This window comes from Syngnathoides biaculeatus, chromosome 8 (genome assembly GCF_019802595.1).
Source record: "Syngnathoides biaculeatus isolate LvHL_M chromosome 8, ASM1980259v1, whole genome shotgun sequence".
NCBI lineage: Eukaryota > Metazoa > Chordata > Actinopteri > Syngnathiformes > Syngnathidae > Syngnathoides > Syngnathoides biaculeatus.
The window spans coordinates 30,834,632-30,856,472 of NC_084647.1; the positions used below are offsets into that span (position 1 = coordinate 30,834,632).

At 44.4% G+C, this 21,841-nt stretch overlaps 1 protein-coding gene across 1 annotated transcript in view; it reads left to right on the plus strand.

Moving 5' to 3' along the window:
* The window catches only part of LOC133505127 (galectin-4-like), a 35,372-nt gene extending 14,414 nt beyond the window's left edge, over positions 1–20,958 (plus strand). The window contains 3 exon segments of the mRNA XM_061828090.1: positions 1,040–1,159; positions 1,253–1,390; positions 17,124–20,958. Coding sequence (XP_061684074.1) covers positions 1,040–1,159; positions 1,253–1,390; positions 17,124–17,165 — 300 coding nt within the window. The 3' untranslated portion in view covers positions 17,166–20,958.
* Positions 20,959–21,841: the final 883 nt, after the last annotated feature.

Below are 21,841 nucleotides of genomic sequence, written 5' to 3' on the forward strand. Positions count from 1 at the left end.
TGTTTCTCCGCCACACCGGACTTGCGCATGCAGTACCACAGTTCCTCTCTTGGTACTCTGTCATAGGCTTTCTCTTGGTCTACAAAGACACAATGTAGCGCCTTCTGACCTTCTCTGTACTTTTCCACGAACATCCTCAAGGCCAATAATGCATCTGTGGTACTCTTTCTAGGCATGAAACCATACTGTTGCTTGGATATACTTACTTCTGACCTGAGTCTAGCCTCCTCTACTTTTTCCCATAATTTCATTGTGTGGCTCATTATCTTCATTCCTCTTAAGTTAAAAGAATCAATTTCCATCCATTTTTTTAATCGCTTATCCTCACACGGTCGCGGGGAGTGGTGTAACCTATCCCAGCTGTCATCGGGCAGGAGGCAGGGTACACCAGCCAATCGCAGGGCACATGGAGACATACAGCTGCACTCACAATCACACCTTGGGGCAATTTAGAGTGTCCAATTAATGTTGGATGTTTTTGGGATGTAGGAGGAAACCGGAGTGCCTGGAGGAAACCCACGCAGGCCCAAGGAGCACATGCAAACTCCACACAGGTGGGGCCGGGATTGAACCTGGGTTCTCAGAACTGTGAGGCCAACGCTTTACCAGCTGTTACATCGTGCCGCCCACATACTACCTAGTCTATGTTAAAGTTACAGTTAAAAGGGTATGTGGATAAAAAGGTGCGAGTTTTAAGAAATAAAAAAATGGTGATGAAATGTAGCTATAAAGGATATGGGGATGAAAGAGATTCAAACCAATGGCTCTCACTCCAGTCGTTGCTGGTTGAGTCGTCCTCACGATCCTCGTTGTACAAGTTGTGTTGGTTGAACAAGATTATGCAGTTACTCACGTTAACGTTTACCTCAAAGCTCATGTATACATATATAGTATATTGTATAGAATGTGGAAAAATAAATGCTTTTTGAAGTGATGAAAGAGTATAAAAGCAAACAGAACCCTCAGCTTGAGAGCTCTTTTACATCAGTACTTTTGTTTTAATGCAAATTACTGTATAATTCCATCTTTTCCTCTCTAGATGTACATCAATGGCTCTCACTTAATGGAGTATCGACATCGTATTCCATTTTGCCAAGTGGACACCATCTCAATTGATGGAAAAGTAGACATTTCCTCCATTGCCTTCACAAATTCAATGGTAAGACTCAATATTGAGCAGTATATGATCACAAATGTTCCTAAATTTATGAAGACAATACTTTAATGCTTATTATTTACTTATTACTCTTAGTTCCCTGGACAGCCAGCATTTCCTGCTCAACCCAACTTTCCTCCTCAGGCCAGCTTTCCTTCACATGTAATATATCCAAACCAGGGAATTTTCCTACCTTCTTCAGGATTTCCCCCACAGACATTTCCTGGAATCTATGTGAGTCTGTCAAAATTGCTTTTCAGAGATACTCTATACCGTTGCACACACAGTATTACATTTGTTGAACAAATCACAATAGAGATGTCATAAAATCTCGTGATTTTTATTTACGCCGCCATACTGCCAGTCAACCAAAGCATTGTTGAAAGTTAATTCCATTGAGACGAAACGAAAATATGTCTGATAGCACGACACCCAGAGTTTTATCCAATACTGTTAAACATTTAGAAGATGATAATAAACAAAGGTACTGTATGTGGAAAAATTAGAGACACTTGGCATAGAGGATCCATTTTTAAGCTGAAGTCGATGTTTTCGCTGTGTTGTTTTGTTGTTTTGTAGAACAAATAGATGAGGCGTATTTCAAAGCATTAAGTCTTTAATTCCACGTAAAAAAACACTCAGGTTACTTCAGCATCCCCCCTTGCTTCACTTGCTGCCAAGTGTATTTTAAATCTTTGCTTGAAACACTTCCAGTTATCTGCAAGATTACCAGTTAGCTTTATGGCGCTAGGTGGACTTAGCTTATCCATGATCGTATGTGAGGTAAGTTACCGGAACTCCCCGGCCTTATGTTGTTGGTTAATTTCCAATTCGGGTACGGGATCCTTTTCTGCTTGTCCAGTCTATCACCGTCCTCTGCTTCTAAAGATTGAATGCTTTGAAATGCGCCTCGTGGATGCGGATCCAGAGGCGTTCCCAAGTCAGCCGAGAGACATAGTCTCTCCAGTGTGTCCTGAGTCGTCCTCGGGGTATCTTTCCGGTGGGACATGCCCGGAAGACCTCACCAGGGAGGCGTCCAGGAGGCATCCGAATCAGATGCCCCAGCCACCTCATCTGGCACCTCTCAATGCAGAGGAGTAGCGGCTCGATACTGAGCCCCTCCTGGATGACCGAGCTTCTCACCCTTTCTCTAAGGGAGAGCCTGAACACCCTCCGGAGGAAACTCATTTCGGCCGCTTGTATCGGGGATCTTGGTATTTCGGTCACGACCCACACCTCATGCCCATAAGGTGAGGGTAGGAACATAGATTGACTGGTAAATTGACATCTTTGCCTTTCGACTTAGCTCCCTCTTTACCACAACGGACTGCTACAATGTCCGCATCACTGCAGACGCTGCACCGATCTGTCTGTCTATCTCCCGCTCCATTCTTTCCTCACCCGTGAACAAGACCCCAAGATACTTGAACTCCTCCACTTGGGGAAGGATCTCATCCCAGACCTGGAGAGGGCACGCCACCCTTTTCCAACTGAGGACCATAGTCTCGGATTTGGAGGTGCTGATTCTAATCCCAGCCGCTTCACACTCGGATGGGAATCGCTCCGGTGAGAGCTGGAGATCACGGTTTGATGAAGCCAACAGAACCACATTATCTACAAAGAGCAAAGACGCAATGCTGAGTCCACCAAACCGGACACCCTCTATGCCTTGGCTGCGCCTAGAAATTCTGTCCATAAAAGTTATGAACAAAATCGTGACAAAGGGCAGCCTTGGCGGAGTCCAACTGTCACTGGAAACGATGCGGAGCAAACTCTGACAGCGGTCATACAGGGACCGAACAGCTAGTATCAGAGCATTCGGTACCCCATACTCCCGAAGAACCCCCCCACAGGGCTCCCCGAGGGACGGGGTTGAATGCCTTCTCCAAGTCCACAAAACACACTGGTTGGGCGAACTCCGATGCACCCTCAAGGATCTTGACAAGGGTCTAGAGCTGGTCCACTGTTCCACGGCCAGGATGAAAACCACATTGCTCCTCAACTTCTCGACGGACCCTCCGCTCCAGTACCCCTGAGTAGACCTTACCGGAGAGGCTGAGGAGTGTGATGCCTCTATAGTTGGAACACACTCTCCGATCACCCTTCTTGAAAAGGGGGACCACCACCCCAGTCTACCAATCCAGAGGAACTGTCCCCGATGTCCACGCGATGTCGCAGAGGCGTGTCAACCAGGATAGCCCCACAACATCCAGAGCCTTGAGGAACTCCGGGCGAATCTCATCCACCTGGGGCCCTTCTACCAAGGAGCTTTTTAACCACCTCGGTGACCTCAACCCCAGAGATAGAAGAACCCGCCTCAGAGCACCCAGAATCAGCTTCCTTGTGGGAAAGCTTGTTGGTGGAATTGAGGACGTCTATGAAGTATTCTCGCCACCGAATCACAACATCCTGAGTTGAGGTCAGCAGGGCCCCGTCCCCACTATACACAGTGTTGACGGTGCACTGCTTCCCCTTCCTGAGACGCCGGACAGTGGGCCAGAATTTCCTTGAAGTCATTCTCCATGGGCTCACCAAACTCCACCCACGCCCAGGTTTTTGCCTCAGCGTCCACCAAAGCTGCATTCCGCTTGGCCACCCAATACCTATCAGCTGCCTCGGGAGTCCCACAGGCCAGAAATGCCCGATAGGACTCCTTCATCTTGACAGCATCCCTCATTGTTGGTGTGTTTGTGGGTTGCCACCACGACAGGCACCGACCAACTTATGGCCACAGCTCCGGTCGGCCGCCTCAGCAATGGAGGCGCGGAACATCGTCCACTTGGATTCAATGTCTCCCGCTTCCTCTGGGACGTGAGCAAAGTTCTTTCGGAGGTGGGAGTTGAAATTCCTTCTGCCAGCCGTTCCCAGCAGACCCCCACAATACGTTTGGGCCTGCCACGTTGGACTGGTAACTTCCACCACCATCGGAGCCAACTCACCAGCAGGTGGTGATCATTTGACAGCTCCGCCCCTCTCTTCACCCGAGTGTCCAAGACATGCGGTCGCAAGTCTGATGACATAACCACCAAGTCGATCATCGAACTGCGACCTCGGGTGTCCTGGTGCCAAGTGGACATGTGAACACCCTTATGCCTGAACATGGTGTTGGTTATGGATAATCCATGATGAGCACAGAAGTCCAGTAACAGAACACTACTCGAGTTCTGTTCGGGGGGGCATTCTTCCCAATCACGCCCTTCCAGGTCTCACTGTCATTGCCTACGTGGGCATTGAAATCCCCCAGCAGAATGATGGAGTTGCCAGAGGGGGCACGCTCCAGCACTCCCTCTAAAGACTGCAAAAAGGTGGGTACTCTGCACTGCTGTTTAGTGCAAAAGCACAAACAACAGTCAGGACCCATCCCCCTACCTGCAGGCGGAGGGAGGCTACCTTCTCATCCATTAGGGTAAACCCCAATGTACAGGCCCCGAGCCGGGGGGCAATAAGTATACCCACACCTGCTCAGCGTCTCTCCCCGTGGGCAACTCCAGAGTGGAACTGAGTCCAACCCCTCTCAAGAGGAGTGGTGCCAGAACCCAAGTGGTGCGTGGAGGTGACTCCGACTATATCTAGTCGGAACATTTCAACCTCACACTCAACCCAACTCGGGCTCCTTCAAAAGGAACAAATGTCACTAAAAACTGCAGGGAAAAGAAGTCTTTCTTTCTTTCTAGTCAGACAATTACGAATGGCATGAGAGGGGTCTCGGGATTGTCACAAAGTGGCTAATGCTATGGGGAGGTGAGGTCATCATGGAGTCGACCACGGTCATCGTACAGTGTACAGTGAAGACAATAAGTATTTGAACACCCTGCTATATTGCAAGTTCTCCCACTTAAAAATCATGGAGGGGTTTCAAATTTTCATCATAGGTGCATGTCCACTGTGAGAGAGATAATCTTAAAAGAAAAATCCAGAAATCACAATGTATGATTTTTTTTTTGAACAATTTACTTGTGTGATACATCTGAAAATAAGTATTTGAACACCTGAGAAAACCAATGTTAGTATTTGGTACAGTAGCCTTCGTTTGCAATTACAGAGGTCAAACGTTTCCTGTAGTTGTTCACCAGGTTTGAAAATACTGCAGGAGGGATTTTGTCCCACAGATCTTCTTTAGATCAGACACGTTTCTAGGCTGTTGCTGAGAAACACAGATTTTCAGCTCCCTCCAAAGGTTTTCTATTGGGTTTAGGCCTGGAGACTGGCTTGGCCAAGCCAGAACCTTGATATGCTTCTTGTGGAGCCACTCCTTGGTTTCCCTGGCTGTGTGCTTCGGGTCATTGTCATGTTGAAAGACCTAGCCATGACCCATCTTCAATGCTCTGACTGAGGGAAAGAGGTTGTTCCTCAAAATATCACAATACACAGCTGCAGTCATCCTCTTCTTAATACAGTGCAGTCGTCCTGTCCCATTTGCAGAAAAACAACCCCATGCTTCACAATAGGGATTGTGTTCTTGGGATGGAACTCATCATTTGTCTTCCTCCAAACATGGTTAGTAAAATTATAACCAAAAAGTTCAATTTTGATCTCATCTGACCACAAAACCTTCACCAATGACTCCTTTGTATCATTCAAATGGTCATTGGAAAACTCAAGACAGGCCTTGACATGTGCTGATTTAAGCAGGGGAACCTTCCGTGCCACGCTTGATGTCAAACCATGATGTCTTAGTGTATTACCAACAGTTACCTTGGAAACGGTGGTCCCACCTCTTTTCAGGTCATTGACCAAGTCCTGTTGTGGAGTCCTGAGCTGATTCCTCACCTTTCTAAGGATAATTGAGACCCCACGAGGTGATATCTTGCACCTTTTTTCACCAAGCTGCTTGGCAATTTCTCTGTAGCCCTTTCTAGCCGCGTGGAGTTGTACGATTTTGTCTCTGGTGTCTTTGGACAGGTCTTTGGTCTTGGCCATGTTACAAGGTTGAGTCTTACTGATTGTATGTGGTGGAAAATTGTCTTTATGCAGTCACGACCTCACACAGGTGCATCTAATTCAGGATAATACATGGAGTGGAGGTGGACTTTTCAAGGCAGACTAACGGGTCTTTGAGGTCAGAATAAAATAAACTGGTGTTCAAATATTTATTTGTATCACACAAATAAATCGTTAAAAAATCATACATTGTGATTTCTGGATTTTTGGTTAATTGGTACCAGACCCACCCCCGAAAAGTGAAAAACTGTGAAGTAGGGGTAAGTGGCGTTTTTTTTTTTGGTTTGTTTTTTTTGCTTCATCGGTCCTTGTTGTCTTGCTGGAGATGCCGCATTACACCCTATCAATGCGGCTTCGCATTACAGTACTGTACTAATGCAGTCACTGTGATTTGACTTGCAAATCTACATAGTTGAGCACGAAAAATCACGCATGTAAAATTTGTTACGAGTAGAAAAATAGATATTGAAAGACATTACTTATTTTGTGTAGTCCTGACATTAATTTGCATGTTTATTTCATTCACGTTGTAAACTCAACAAGCCTGCTCCTAAACAATCATTATTCACCCAGAAACAGGAAATGCAAGTTAACCATACTGAGCATGTTCGGAAGTTACAGGGACCTCACCATATCTGAACACATACTGAGTCTGGCGAGTAAAGTTTTAAAATGGTGAAAAAAAAGGGCGAACATGTAAATTGGGTGTTCATCCTAGCATACAATTCTGTACTGTTGTAGACCTTTATGTATATTACAAGAATTTGTATTTGATACCTGGCTTTAGCGTGATGAAAGTTTCGTCGGAGCTATACCGGAAGTTAAGCGAATAAGTGTTTACATCAGAGACAACTGCTTCCGGGTTCTGCGACAAACCTACGGATTCTTGCCAGCGATTCATGCTACTTGTGGATGCTACGGAAAATTTATAAGCCCTTTAGGATTATCTTCCGAAAAACAAAGGATGGCAGTGGTATAAGTGCAGCTTGTCAGCCGCCAACTTTGACAGATGCCCATTACGCGGGAAAGACGGCCAACAAAACTTTGTCTGCTGTCAGAAAATCTACTCCCCGTGCAGGGCAGAGGCAAAAGATTAGCCAAGAATGGTTTTCTAAATTCAAGTGGCTCAAATTTAAAACTCTTTTTTTTTCTGCCAATGGTGTATTGACAGTGGAAGAAAAAGTGTTCTGACAAGCTGAAAACCATCGGTGGCGCCGAAGTTGGATGACTTCGTGAAACATCAGCAGACAGCTGATCACAAATCAAAGTTTGCTGCAACTGCAAAGACGTAATTGATGTGAAGAACAGGGCTTCAGCAGGCATAACTTTGTAAAGATGTCCTAAATGAACTATCTCAAAACAGAAAGTGTGAATGAACTGTTCATCAGTAAAATTGAAGGCCCTGAAGAAGAATTGTTAGATTTTGATAAATGTTTCTGGAAATGGGTGAGCAGTAAAAAGAAGAGAATTTTTATGGCAGGAGTCATGCAAAAACATAGTGTTGAACATTGATGTTATTTTCTACAGTCAGGAGTAGAGAAGCGGATTGAGAAACTTTTTTATTTTTATGACACATCTCTGTCATTCTTAATGTTTATTAGATTCAGTTACCAATACAAATATGGATGGGGGGTGATGATGCCCCTAATGTTTTATGTTATTAATGTTATGTGATATACTATACAGAAATATATGTGGATAATTAAAATACAGAATTAGCTTTTTGTGCACTGTATTGTCTCTGCTTTCATCCTGGATCAGGCTGTGCCAACGTGGATTTTTAAAATTACACACCACATCATCCTCCACTTTCTACTTTGGCTTCAGACCAGACCTTTCCCACTCGAAAAGAGAAAATCTCATCCAGTTTAACCACTTTTTCTTCAATTATTTACATACTCCGTCAGTCACTGGATCTTAAAACAACAGCATTTGTTTTTTAACTTTCTCCATCTCCATCAATATCGAAAGTAAACATAAGCAGCATGTGTTTTATTGAAAGGATCGGTGCTGGTCGGCGCTCAGGAGACAAAGATGACACTCAACAAAAGACCAACGTTCCCAAATGCTATTTAGCCTCAATAACTGGCATATTTATTTCGACCAAATGCAAGTTCTCAAAACACGGTTGACATTGCGTGAAATCAATCATATGAGCCTCTTACCTATGCCGAGAAGGTGGAGAGCCATCACCCAGGTAGAGGTCCGCTTTGTCAACCAGCTGGGCGTTCGTACGAAACCTGCAGCAGACTCTACCTGTTTGTGCTCTGCATCTCTCTATTATACTTTTCAGTTGCGTGTGAGAGAAAGGGCGGGTGGCCTACCCGTCCCACCTGGCGCCGCAACAACTGTAGCCAATTTACATTTGACACCTAAGTGTGTCCTTCAGGCTCTGAGAAACATAACAATCAAGATATCCCACAACAATGGTCGTCTTTGAACCAGATAACAAGTGAGTGTGAAACGGTCTAGACGTCTTGACTAGAAAAACAAGTGAGATAACAGTCACGATATCCCACAACAATGTTGTCTTTGAACCAGATAAAACAAATGAGATACAATACATTCGGGTATTCAACGGTTATGGGAAGCATCACTAATTAACACTCCTTTCATTCCACTCTTGAGGCTTCACATATTAGTTGATATACCCGTCAACGTCGATGGTAACATTATTCCATTTCCAGTGTGATTCATGATGTCATGAAAGAACATGGACCATAATTCCCGCAACGTTAGGTTTCTGTGAATATATTGATGTGATAAACATTCTTGCCATCTAGCATAAATGTATATATATGAGTGGGGTGAGGCACCTACTTAACAGTATAGTTCTCGATACCGAAGTGTCCATTACTTTTCTCAAGGCATACAATCATCTCATGCGTTGCATAATCACCCACTCCACTTCAGCTCGGATATGTCTTACGTAGATACACGTTAGCAGATTACATAGTGATAGCAATATTATAATAACCAACAGAATCAGAGGGGGCACCAAAGTCCTCCTAGCAGTGACTGACATCCCTGAAAAGATGTCCCACCAGTGATGGGCTGAGGACTGTTGTACTATATTAGCAGCATGTTGTACCCGTCCGCTGGCTACTAATGTGGACACCATGAGCTTGGAGATGTTAGACGTATGTGACTGTATAATTTTCTGAACTTCAGTGGATTGTTCCAATGCGCATTTGAAACGCTCCAGTGAGAGGTTCCAGGGATTCTTTAGTACATCCCATTGTACTTGTGTCAGCCGATTAGACACAGAGTAATTCGACAAACGATACGTCTGGTTTCCCCAATGCCATAGGTGCACATTATATAAGCAACCAACGAAAGGAACCGATGGTACTTGTGAATTATTTTGCATTGTTGCCACACATAGAGCATGTGGTCCGATTTGCCACAACATCTCCCTTCGTGGCTCCCTCGTCCAATCACAAAGTACAGCCTCTGAGTCGGTTAAACATGGATTGCTGTGTCCCTGTTGTAATGTACATGCCATTCCTCTGGCTGTTTCGTCACACATTTTCATCTCATAAGTCGTATTAGTTCCCACATCCATCCACTCTCCATCCAGATGTAAAAACCAAAATCCTGTGGCAGTAATCACCGGTAATACTTGATACTTACGTATCGTTTTGACAGTAGACACATTGTACTGAGTCCAATACCCAGCACAATATGTACTGTTGCATTTTGTTCGCTCCGAGTGTAACTGTAACCAAAGTTTGCTACTAATATTCCAAACCCGTCTCCATTCGTGATAATTTTCCGTTGTCATTATTCTCTGGAATCGCTCTTTTTGAGCTTCCGCATGTATCATTTGCAATGCACAGGTTGTCCAATTACCTCTATGTGATAGATTCTTTAACGCATCATATGTTTCATTCCATAATTTTAACTCCCATGTAAATGCCTTTTTCCAAACATCTGTGTTTTCCAATTGCCCTATCATAGCTTTTGGAAGCCATACCCCTACTTGATATATAGCCTCTGATGCATGTTGCCCTGTGTTAGATAACATTGTTCTGGTTACTTCGTTATCTGCAGCATTAGCTACACCAAACAGTGTTCCCGTTCCTCCTAAGAGAGTATCATACCAAGCTCTACGTCTTCGTGTACAGTGTGGTATATCAGGGAATTTTATTTCCCAGTACACTCGGGTTTTAACCCTGGCTTGTGCCATGTGTGTACAGGTATCTAATACTGGTGCTATGTGTGTTCTTATAGGATTAGGTTTCCCAGGTAACACCCATATTATATACAAAAATGTGTTCCGTCCCGAGATTTCAGCGCTGTTAAAAAAAACAGAGTTTCCTTTACGGTAATTGTCCACCTCGTCCAGTTGTGCTCATTGCAGGTCTCGGTCGTCCTGTTGTAGTGGCACATGGGGACTACTGAAGTAACGGTTAAGTTGCATCCTTGTTCCACCACCGGAATGTCCTTCCCTCCAAGGCACCTTTTGCACATCCACATCTGACAATTGCTGGTGACGTTTACCACGTCGCAAGTTTGGTAAGCTGGACAGGTGTAGCCTCCTTGAGTACGGTCCCGGGTACTTCTTTTCCATCTTATGCGGAGCCACTGGACCTGCTCCAATTTGTCACCCTCCGTCATTGCGCAGCAGAGTTGGACCATGGCACCAAGGACAAGGATACGCGTGACCCAGCAGACGACACTGCCACCTCTTGGGCCCTCGGTCTTCCCTGGTCCGGCCATGGCGCCTCTCCGATGATGGTCTTCCAATCAGCAAATACCACCACGGCATCTGTGTTACGACAAATAGTGCATACTACAAACATGTGATTAGTTCTCTCTTGTATAACATTTTGACACCGGTACATTTACCAATTTTTCCTCTCCAGGATATAAGACGCTCACAGTAGCATCTTGCCCTTGAGCTATAATTTCTGCTGCTCGGGGAGGACCGTCTGGCTGTTTTACCCAAACTTTTGCCCCTGCCAAATCAGTGGAGCCAAATCCTCCCTCCCCTCTGGTGGTTATCATCACAGGTTTAGGTATTTCTTTTACCTTGGTTACAAGGCAAGGCTTCACTATCAATTGAGCAATTTTGTCCCCTCTTTCCAATGTAAGGGGCTGTTCTGCTAATAATTTGCATACCACTCCAATTTCTCCTTGATAGTCCGCATCAATTACTCCGGCTTGAATTGTTAACCCTTTTAGTGATAACCCACTTCGTGGTAGAATGTGTCCATATGTCCCTGGTGGACATTGGAGCCCCAATCCTGTTTTCACTATTTGGATTTCGTTGGGAACCAGAGTGATGTTTGTGAGGATTTTCAAATCCAATCCTGCTGAGCCTGGAGTAGCTCGTACGGGAATTTCAGCTTGAGGATCAATTTTCCACATTTTAATTTCCCCATTGGAATTTTGTACCGGTTCCCCCATTATCATTCGTATTAGGGGCGTTATTCCCGACCCAAGCGGTCTATTATTAATCTGATTCACCGCCTCGGGTAAGTCTTTGCACCATTTGTCCAGCGTTCTGTTTCGAGATAGCTTTTTCAATGTTTCCTTAAGAATTCCATTCATTCGCTCTATTAGCCCAGCAGCCTGCGGTTAATAGGGAATGTGATAGATCCATTCTACATGGTGAGTCTTTGCCCACTCTTTTACCACATTCCCTGTGAAATGCGTTCCATTATACGTTTGTATTTGAACTGGTGTTCCATAATACCTCTGTATTACTTCTAAACATCGTATTGTGCTTTGTTGTTTTGCTGTTTTACTGGGATGAACTACCAGAACCCCTGAGAATGTGTCTACTGCGGTGCAGGCATATTTACAGCCCTGCGACTGTGGCAGTGGTCCAACAAAATCCATCTGCCAGATCTGTCCGGAGGTTTTACCCCTATGTAGCTGTCCTGCCACATGCTGAGGAACACCTCGCCTCTGATGTTGACATTCTTCACATTCTGCAATAGCGGTTCTGACATCGTCGAACTTCAGATCTATGCCCCTGTCTCGAGCCCACTGGAGAGTTCCTTGTACTCCCCAATGTCCTGCTTTAACATGAGCCCATCTAGCTAATCCTGGGCTAGACTCTCTTACTTCTGTCATGATTTTTATTAGCTGATCTGCAGCTTTGTTATAGAGAGCTTCTGAGTCTCCTCTGTTAGTGTGTGCATCCACATGCACCACAGTGATGGGAATAGTTTTAGCTTTTTCCCAAATGTCCGCCCACAACTCTTTTCCCCAAACTTCTTTTGAATGAATTTTCCACCCCGTGGCATGCCATGTGGGCATCCACGTAAGAAGCCCCTGGGCTACTGACCACAAGTCTGTAAATATGCAGAGTCCTTGCGGCCCTCCTTGCATAATTACCATATGTACTGCCTTCAATTCAGCCCATTGACTACTCTTTCCTTCTCCTAATTCTTCTAGGGATTGTCCGAGTTGTGGGTTGAACGCCCCGGCCTTCCATCGCCGTTTACCAGCAATGTATTGGCACGACCCATCAGTGAACCAAGCACGCTCTTTTCTCTCCTTATCTAGGTCGTCCCATCGTTTTCCCGCCTTTACTGGAGACTCTTCGAGAGGATGTACCTCGAACGGCGTCTCTCCATCCTCCGGAGCATCTGCAACTTGTTCATGCAACATAGAGACTCCTTTTTCCCCTATTTTAATTTGCTCAGACACATACCATTTCCATTTGATAATACTAGCTTCCTATGCGGCTCCTATTCTATGTGTCGTCAGGTTACCTTTAACCCATGTCAAAATCGGTATATGTGTTCTCATTAACACCTCGTGGCCCGCCGTTTGAGCCTCAGTTTCAACCAATGCCCAATAGCATGCTAATAGCTGCTTTTCAAAAGGTGTGTACCTTAGGCCTGCTTCTGGGAGCTTTCTCGACCAGAATCCCAAGGGTTTACGAATCCTATCTTGCTTTTGCCACAAACTCCAGTTAGCGTACTCATTTAACGCTGACACCTGTAATTCTACCGGTCCCGATTTCATTTTTCCCAATGACACTGCTTGCTGTATCGCTTCCTTCACCATATCAAATGATCGCTGTTGTTCTTCTCCCCAACTAAAGTCCTCCTTTTTCTAAGTGCATTTGTAGAGAGGTTGAAGTATCTGTCCCACATGAGGAATATGATTCCTCCAAAATCCAAACAACCCGATGTATTTCCTAGCATCTGCCTTGGTGTGTGGAACTGGAAAGTTAGCAATTTTAGCCTTAGCTTTTTCTGCCACTTCCCTTTCCCCTTTGTTCCAGATGATTCCTAGAAATTTTACCGTTTGCGAAGGTCCTTGGACCTTTGCAGGGTTAATTTCCCATCCGAACCCTTTCATGTGCTGTATTAGCTGGCCTAGAACTTTCTTCACCTCCTCCCCGCTCATTCCTTGCACTAGTATGTCATCGACATAATGTGATATCATTATTTCTTTAGGAACTTTTAGCTTTTCCAGGTGCTCTGCTACCACCCGGTGGCAGATTGTGGGACTATGTAAATCACCCAGAGGTAGTCTGGTAAACGTGTATTGGCGCCCTTCCCAGGTAAACGCAAATTGATTCATCCTATCCTCAGGAATGGGAATAGTGAAAAATGCGTTAGCCAAATCTTTGACCCCATACCACGTTCCGTTAGGGCATTCTTGCTTCATTCAGCATTGTAAATTTGGGCAAAAGAAACTTTCAGAGTTCCAGGAGGACTCCACACCTCAAGCTCCAGAAGGTACCAGGGAAAGCAGTTCAGAGTTCAGAATGTCCTGGACTTGTCTTGAGCCCACCATAAATACCTCAGACCTCATCCACCTTTAGTGGGCCCCCGAGCAGGCACCCTCCTCACTGTATCTCATGTTGCGTTTAATGAAAACAAATTATTTACAAACTCAATTCCAATTAAGTTGGGACGTTGTGTTAAACAAATAAATTGTACATGAAAAAGATGTTACTTGGATGGCATTCAACTCTTTCCCATAACTTCATTGTGTGGCTCATCAACTGTATTCCTCTATAGTTCCCACAGCTCTGCAAATCGCCTGTGTTTTTAAAAATGAGAACTAGCACACTTTTCCTCCATTCTTCAGGCATCTTCTCGCCCGCTTGTATTATGTTGAATAAGTTGGTCAAAAACTCCAGTCACCTCTCCAAATTGCTTCCATACCTCCACAGGTATGTCATAAAGACCAACTGCCTTTCCATTTTTCATTCTCTTGGGTGCCTTTCTCATTTCCCCTTTAACTAATCATTGCCACTTCCTAGTTGTCAGGTTTACCAATTAGACATTCATTGAACACCACAAAAAGGAAGCAAAGACACCAGTTCAAGTTTGACAGCTCGCAAGGAGACAGGAGAGGAACTGTCTTGTACAATTCACCACTGCACTTTGTGATTATCCTCTCATCAGCACCTCTATTTATTTGGTTTCAAACGCCCCTTATTTACATGGATGTTGCAAAAAGGAGACGGGAGCAAAACATAGTTGGAAACAAAGGGTACTTGTATGTTCATGTGTGTCTGTGTATGTGTGTGGAAGATTGATGAATACATGTGTGGTAATCATTTCTTTAACAGACAACAGGTGCTCCTGGTTCTAACAGTTCTGATGATTAGATGTTCTTGTTCTTGCCCTATCTCCTGTAAAGCGGCTGCCATGTTATCTTGTGCAGAGCAAAGCATTTCTTTACTAGAAACAGATGTATGATAATTATATTCACAATTATTCCTGCACTGGTCTTTAACAGTTACCTCTTCTCCTTTTCCTTCTCTCTCTTTTACTTCATTCATCAACTTTATTAGCTGTTTTTCCTTGAGAGAACTTCCGTTTTCTATTTTCATCTTCCATCAGGTCAAATATATGTATTTCATAATCTAGATTTATAGATTCAATGAAGTCTCCTGTATTCATTGACCTTGGTCTTATACATGAACATGTATATTGTCCCCAGCCTGTATTTTGAATTCATTGTATAAAAAAATGCAGGATCATCTTTAAACTCCAATCTCCTCAGGGTTTGAACAGCAAGTAATTATCATTTAAAGTTATATTTGGTAGATCAAGGGTTTTCCCTTGATTATTTTCCCACTCAGCCCCATGTTCAGAAGGAATAGCGTTATGTTGTGGGCACAAACATGGCAGTAAAATTGAGTGTCCCAGAACACCTTTCACTGTAATCATCGTAACATTTAGATCTACATATTTGACAGTCTGGTCTTGCGTTTCTGAGTTCAAATGTGGTTGCTGGACCACTGACCGGGTCATTCGTGCTCTCGCAGACCCGGGTCACTCTGTACTCTGCAGGTGCCCATCCGAGTTCCCTTGTGGCATCTCATAAACAGAAATGTCTCTTGTTCTTTGTTCTTGTTGTTATGTTGTTCTTTGTTGTGTTCTGAATGTCATACCAGGGCAGCACCGACTGCCAGAGAAAAATTCCTTGTGTGTTTTTACACACTTGGCCATTAACGCTAATTCTGATTCTGATTATACAGTAGGTTGATGCTCCTGGACATTTTTGCCCCTCTATCCAATGCTGTGTCATTCCCAGGAGTGTCCCGAGCATGCAAAGCAGAGGCCATGTTGCCCTCAGTTGATCCTGCCCTCTATGACAGAAGACCCTCTGGAGCTTCACTGTCCTGCTCCTCGGCGATCTGAAGTGGTCTAGGGCCATCCCTTTTAGGTCCAAGTTGTCCATACTGTGCGGCTTCTTTCATCTCTCACTTTGGCATAGTGTCACAGATGGCATCCAGGTTGATGACCCTTCAACATGGACTGCTATGCTAAGGTTGCATGCAACCTCATATTGACTTGATCAGCACTCAATGATCCACTCCCTCCCGAAAACGTTCATAAACGTTCATAAACACTTTATTATCTGGTTACACTGTGCTCCGTTATGTGGCTCAAGTTTCTCCTGAGATCAAAGAGAGGATTTTCAACAGCAGCTGCCCCAACCCTGCACCCAGACAGCATGCTGAGAGAACTTTCCGTCACTTACAGTTCACGAGTATCTTATTTGCCTTAACACTTTTCTTCCAATTCAAATTATTAATTTTGTTTTCTCCAATCAAATTATACCCCCTTAACACATCACATACAGGTAATATGGAACCTTTTTAATCCATTTCCCAAGTTCAGGAGCACAGTGGACCTTTTACACTAATACTTTAAAACCCCCTTTTAATGACTGTTCCTCTTCAGGCTAAGAAAAAAGTAGTGTAGGACCTCCTTAACTGCATCAATGATTTAGACCACAAAATTTTCACTATGACGAACACATTTATTTTGCACAGCAACTGAAACTCTCTAAATCATAATCCTAAACAAGCTGCGGTTTTAAGTGTCCCCTCTGGGTCATCACAATTCTGTTTGAAATCTGTTGTCAAGACTACTACAAACCTTCACCTCCCCCAATATTACATGCCAGATGGATATATATACCAACCAAAAAGGTTTGTAGATAAAATCACCCTGGCCTTCCACATTTGGTTGCACCCTCAGGAACATACACTTTAGAGGTACCATTCTTGACCTAATGTCCGTCGAGAGGGAGGTGCCATTGGTCCTCCTCACACTGCTCCTCCCGGTCACTCATGTAAAAATAAAAACATACATTAAAACAGGAAATAGTGCCATAGATGTGTCATTAACAGTGAAAATATAACGTGAAATATTAATGAATGTACATTTACATTCATAATTGAGATCCAAAACTTCAACCATGTTTTGATTTACACCCGTAATTGCACTTTTACAATTTCCGTTCTCCTCTCCTGGGTCTTGCAATGTATTCAAACTCAGCACTCACCCCCCTTTTCCTCCGGCCGTCAACATTCACAAAAGGTGCCAGGATTTTCACAGTAGCAAATCCTCTCTTCCACCAAGCGTAACCACAATTTCCATTACGGAGTACTATGTGCACTTCCAGCCTGCTGTTTATACTCAGGCAAGACGGGCGGAAGGGGGGTCCGGAGGAGGGCAGGCCCCCCCCCCCTCTGAACCCCCCTTCCGCCCACCCCTGCCTGTGTTAATTATTGTCTGTTTCTTTCGTTTAGGCACGTCTGGGATCCGTGCCTTTGAGGGGGGTACTGTCATGATCCTGCCGCTCCAGCCCGGGCTCTGCGGGTGCCCGCGTGGTTGTGCTGATTGGGAGGCGCACACCTGCGCCTCATGCGGGCTGATTATCCTGTGTATTTATATGACCCCAATGACGACTGGTCCTCGCCAGTTCGTTGAGCTTCATGTCCCGTTTGAGTACTCCCATATCCCTGATCGACAACCCGTGTGTACCGACCTTCGCCTGTTCTCCGACCAACCCCGTAAGCCTGACTCCTTTGACACTTCTTCCTGCTTTGATCGTTCTCCCGTGTACCGACTCATGCCTGCCCGCTGACCTGCTCTCTTCGCCCGACGTCCCATTTACCGCTGCAGCACCTGACTGCCTGCCCGATCCCCGACCACGAAATAATAAACGTTTCTCCCCGAACTACCTTGCATCGTCCGAGTCCTGCATTTGGGTCCTACTCCCATTCCGATGGGACGTGACACAGTCTGTCGTTACATGGAGACAACCGCCACTCAGTGGTGTGCAAGCCACCCCACCAGGCACACCTCACACCATGCTTCATCGCCACATCTCCTTCGCCACTCACTTGGGGGCCATTATGCACACACACTGCGCTCACCTCTCGCGAGATATTCACATTTGTATCTTTAATTTTGCTTGCATCTGCTTCACATAATTCAACTGACCAGCAGACTTGCTCACAGTTGTGACTTCCTTTTCAACTACTGGTCAACCGTAAAGTTAGTATGTCATCATTGTACGCATGCAACTTTTTTCCTCGAGCCCCCCAGACTCATGCGGGGTGCTCTCCGAAGAAACACATAAAAGCCAACATTTTTGAGCCCCAGACTCGTGTGGAAGCTCATCGGCTAACTCATGCCCTCATGCAACGCAGACCTGCCATATTTCACAAACTCCAAACACGTGCTGCAATTCAGCGGCGAACACATAAAAGCCAAGATTCCAGAACTCCAAACGTGTATGGGAGCTCAGCAGTGAACACATAAAAGACGAAATTCTAGAACTCCAAATGCGTGGAGCAGCTCTTGAGACTCCAAATCCCCCATGAGAGTCTTATTCATCGAACACATAAAAGTCATGGTTCACGAGTTCCAACTCATGCGGCAATTCAACATCTGGATGAAGACACGCCGTAATTCTGGAGCACCAACGCGTGTGGTAGCTCTTGAGACTCCTAATCAATGGGGAAATCTTACACAGCAAACTCATGTAACCAAACGCTGTTACAAACACACTCCCGACTTTGTTTCCAAAGCCTTCAACCACCTCGCTACCAGAGACTGCTCACAAGGGCCAAATTCCAAAGCCACAATTCTGTCAGTGGAAGCACTACATAGCCACCAGGACAGATTATGAAAAAATGCTCACCTTTAAGACAGTCGGCAACTGGAAAGGACCACAGCACCAGCGCCGGAAAAGGGCTCTGTGAATCCTGTTCATGACACCACTTGAAGTGTATTTTCCCCTTGAGTCTGGGCAGCAAACGGAGGTAGCACTCTCAGAGACAGAAGGGCTAATTCTTTTATTAAGAGGTGTCACATCTGCAAGCTACCAGTCCGATATTCTGTTGCATTTTAGAATGCCCCCCACCCCACACCGACCCCTCAAAAAAGTCCCCTCTCAACCTTTGTTCTCTCCTTAAAAAAATCCTCCTACCCCTGTAGACGTTGCCAAGAGGTACCCCTCTCACATTTTCCATGGGGACCCTCCCTTCTCAACCTCACCTATGGAATGTTCCCCACATTCTGGGTGCGGGAAGTCTGTGGGCATTGAATACTTGGGTGCAATAAACCAATGAATGCAAATATGGAACCAGGACCCCTGGCGATAACCCCAGGTGGTCATTCGTGAGGTGGCTAGCTCTAAAAGCCCCAAATGGCCATGGAATTCCTTTGAAGTAAACCTTGGGGTTCCATCGGAGTAGAATTACTTAAGGAGTTTATCTATCTTACTTTCTAAGATTAGACCTTAATTCTCCTCACTCAGGATTTATTTATTCATGCTAAAATACACTACATTGCCAAGGGTGGCACAACCCGTTATTTGGTTCAAGAGGTAATTACTTTTTCATAGAGCGTCAGAAAGGAAGAAAATGCTTCATAAATTGATTTAGCATTTATAAACTAGGTTTTGTATTTCCTTTAGTTGTGTCTGAGTGATTAAAATTGGTTTGATGATTTGATACCTAATGAAGACTATTTTACTTTTATTGCACTTTCATTATTTGCCTAAATATGACCTTATACATTTAATCAACAGATAAAGTGTTGTCCATTTGCTAATCTGACAAGGATGTGTTGTGGAGCCGGTGGTTGTCCTTGATCTTTGTACGCAGAAAACCGGCTGGTGGCATCCTCCTCTCTCAGGCGTTGCCGTGGAGACAAACGACACCAGATAAGGAGCGGAAAGTTACCATCCCGGTCCAGGACCAGGACCAGACTGCGGGGGGTGGGGGTGGGGGGGTCAGCCACAATTACCATGGACCCATACATATAAAAACCTTGTGTTACCGGGCTTTGGCTATCCTGCCAGAAGACACACGTCTCACGTGCGGCAGATACCTAGATAAGACCCGGACGTCTATATTGCACATTCCTTTGTAATGAATCCATTTGCTGTTAAGTTTTTCTAATCATTGGTCATATTGGCTTCCTGGTGAGAAAAACTTGGTCTTCTAAAGAAATGAAGAAAAGATGGGAAGCCTTTCTACAAACATCCATTAGAGACTTTTTTTTTTTTTTTAGATTGGCAAAAAAGAAATAGACCAGTAAAATAACTATACAATCGTGGAATCTTCCAAGGTAGACTACACACATGGAAACGGTGGCTTCCCTCCTTAATTGTTTGTACGCGTAACACTGCCAGAGTCCGTTGCATCAAAAGTCCAGTCAGCCCAGGGCCCACTGTATAGTGTTTTGCAACAAACCGACATATCTTGACAATTTTCAAATGGATATTGAATAAAACTCTGCTAGGGCAAAGTTTATAAAACAGTGGTCAGGCCAGCCATGATGTACAGATTAGACAGTGGCACTGAAGAAACAGTGTCAGAAGAATTTAAGGTGGAGGTGGGACTGCATCAGGGTTCCACGCTGAGCCCCTTCCTGTTTGCGGTAGTAATGGATAGGCTGACAGATGAGGTTAGACTGGATTCCCCTTGGACCATCATGCTCGCAGATGATATTGTGATCTGCAGTAAAAGCAGGGAGCAGGCGGAGGAACAATTAGAAAGATGGAGGGATGCACTGGAAAGGAGATGAATGAAGATTTGCCGAAGTAGAACAGAATATATGTGCATGAATGTGAGGGGCAACGGAGGAAGAGTGAAGCTCCAGGGAGAAGAGATAACGAGGGTGAACGACTTCAAATACTTCGGATCAATAATCCTGAGCAATGGAGACTCTGGTAACGAAGTGAAGGATGGACGTATACAAACCTTTTATTTAATTATTTGTGCAGGGTTTTTCATTTTAATAAAATACTACATAGTGTTAAAACAAGCAGTATTACAGACTAATCACTCACAAATTGGGAGACATGTTTCCAATTTATCAAAAATAATTTCCGCACAATGAAATAGATTGAAATGAACCTCTGCTTTATCTCCACATTTTTTTCTTATTTTATAAATTTTGAACCTTATTTTTATATATTAATTACAGAGTTTGCAGGAAGTGTCTTCTCCACAAGAGGTTGACATCGAACAAGCAGATGCTGAACCTCCATTTTTGGTCCATTCCAAAAGTTGCCAGACTGATGAAGTTGCTATTCATGAAAATGGAACACATATCTTTCCGACAGCAGAGAGAATACTGCAACATGTATTTTAACCTCGACTGTTCTAAAGTACTCTTATTGAAAGAGCAAATAATAATTCTGTGCAAATGTTATGTAACATATTTATACAAAATATAAGCATACAGTTCAATAAAAAATGCTATGAATCTAGTTCTGTGGTGTATGTTTACTTCATATGCAAACATGTACAAAAACATTTACACAAAAAAAAAAATCAGGATGTAGACCATTACCTGTAAATCCTGTGTACTCTTGGCCCTCAAACAAGCCTTGAATGAAAGTCCTCTCGTGAGCACCGTTGACCACCAGCACATGTTTTTCCCCCATTTTGTCCTTATAATACAGTCCGCGCGATCCACTCTTGTTGACGTTGACATGGTAACGAGTGTATTTGAGTTGACAAAATAAAGCCCAGTGATCGTAAAAATCAGTTTTTTTATCCAGTAATCTGACTTAGTGCAATGCAGCCCCATGGGGGCACAAGCCAGTGCAATCTGTTGGGTGGTCCCAAGCCCAGATAAATGTAGAGGGTTTTTTCAGCAAGGGTATCCGGCGTAAAACTTTGCCAAACAAATATGAGCGTTCATCAAAAGAATCCCCAACCAGATCGGCCGTGGCCTGGGTTAACAACACCCACCCCTGGCACCGTTAACCTGCAGGGTGTCAGTGAAATTCAGCTACTGTGGGTTGAAGACAAAAATAATGAGAAAAGCGATTCGTCGTCAGAAGAAGAAGAAGAATGCGCAGAGCCTACAACTCAGTGTAGGGAGTTTGAATGTCGGGACTATGACAGGAAAAGCTCAGGAGTTATTTGACATGATGATTAGGAAAAAGGTTGCTATATTGTGCATCCAAGAGGGCAGGTGGAAAGGTAGTAAGGCTAGAAGT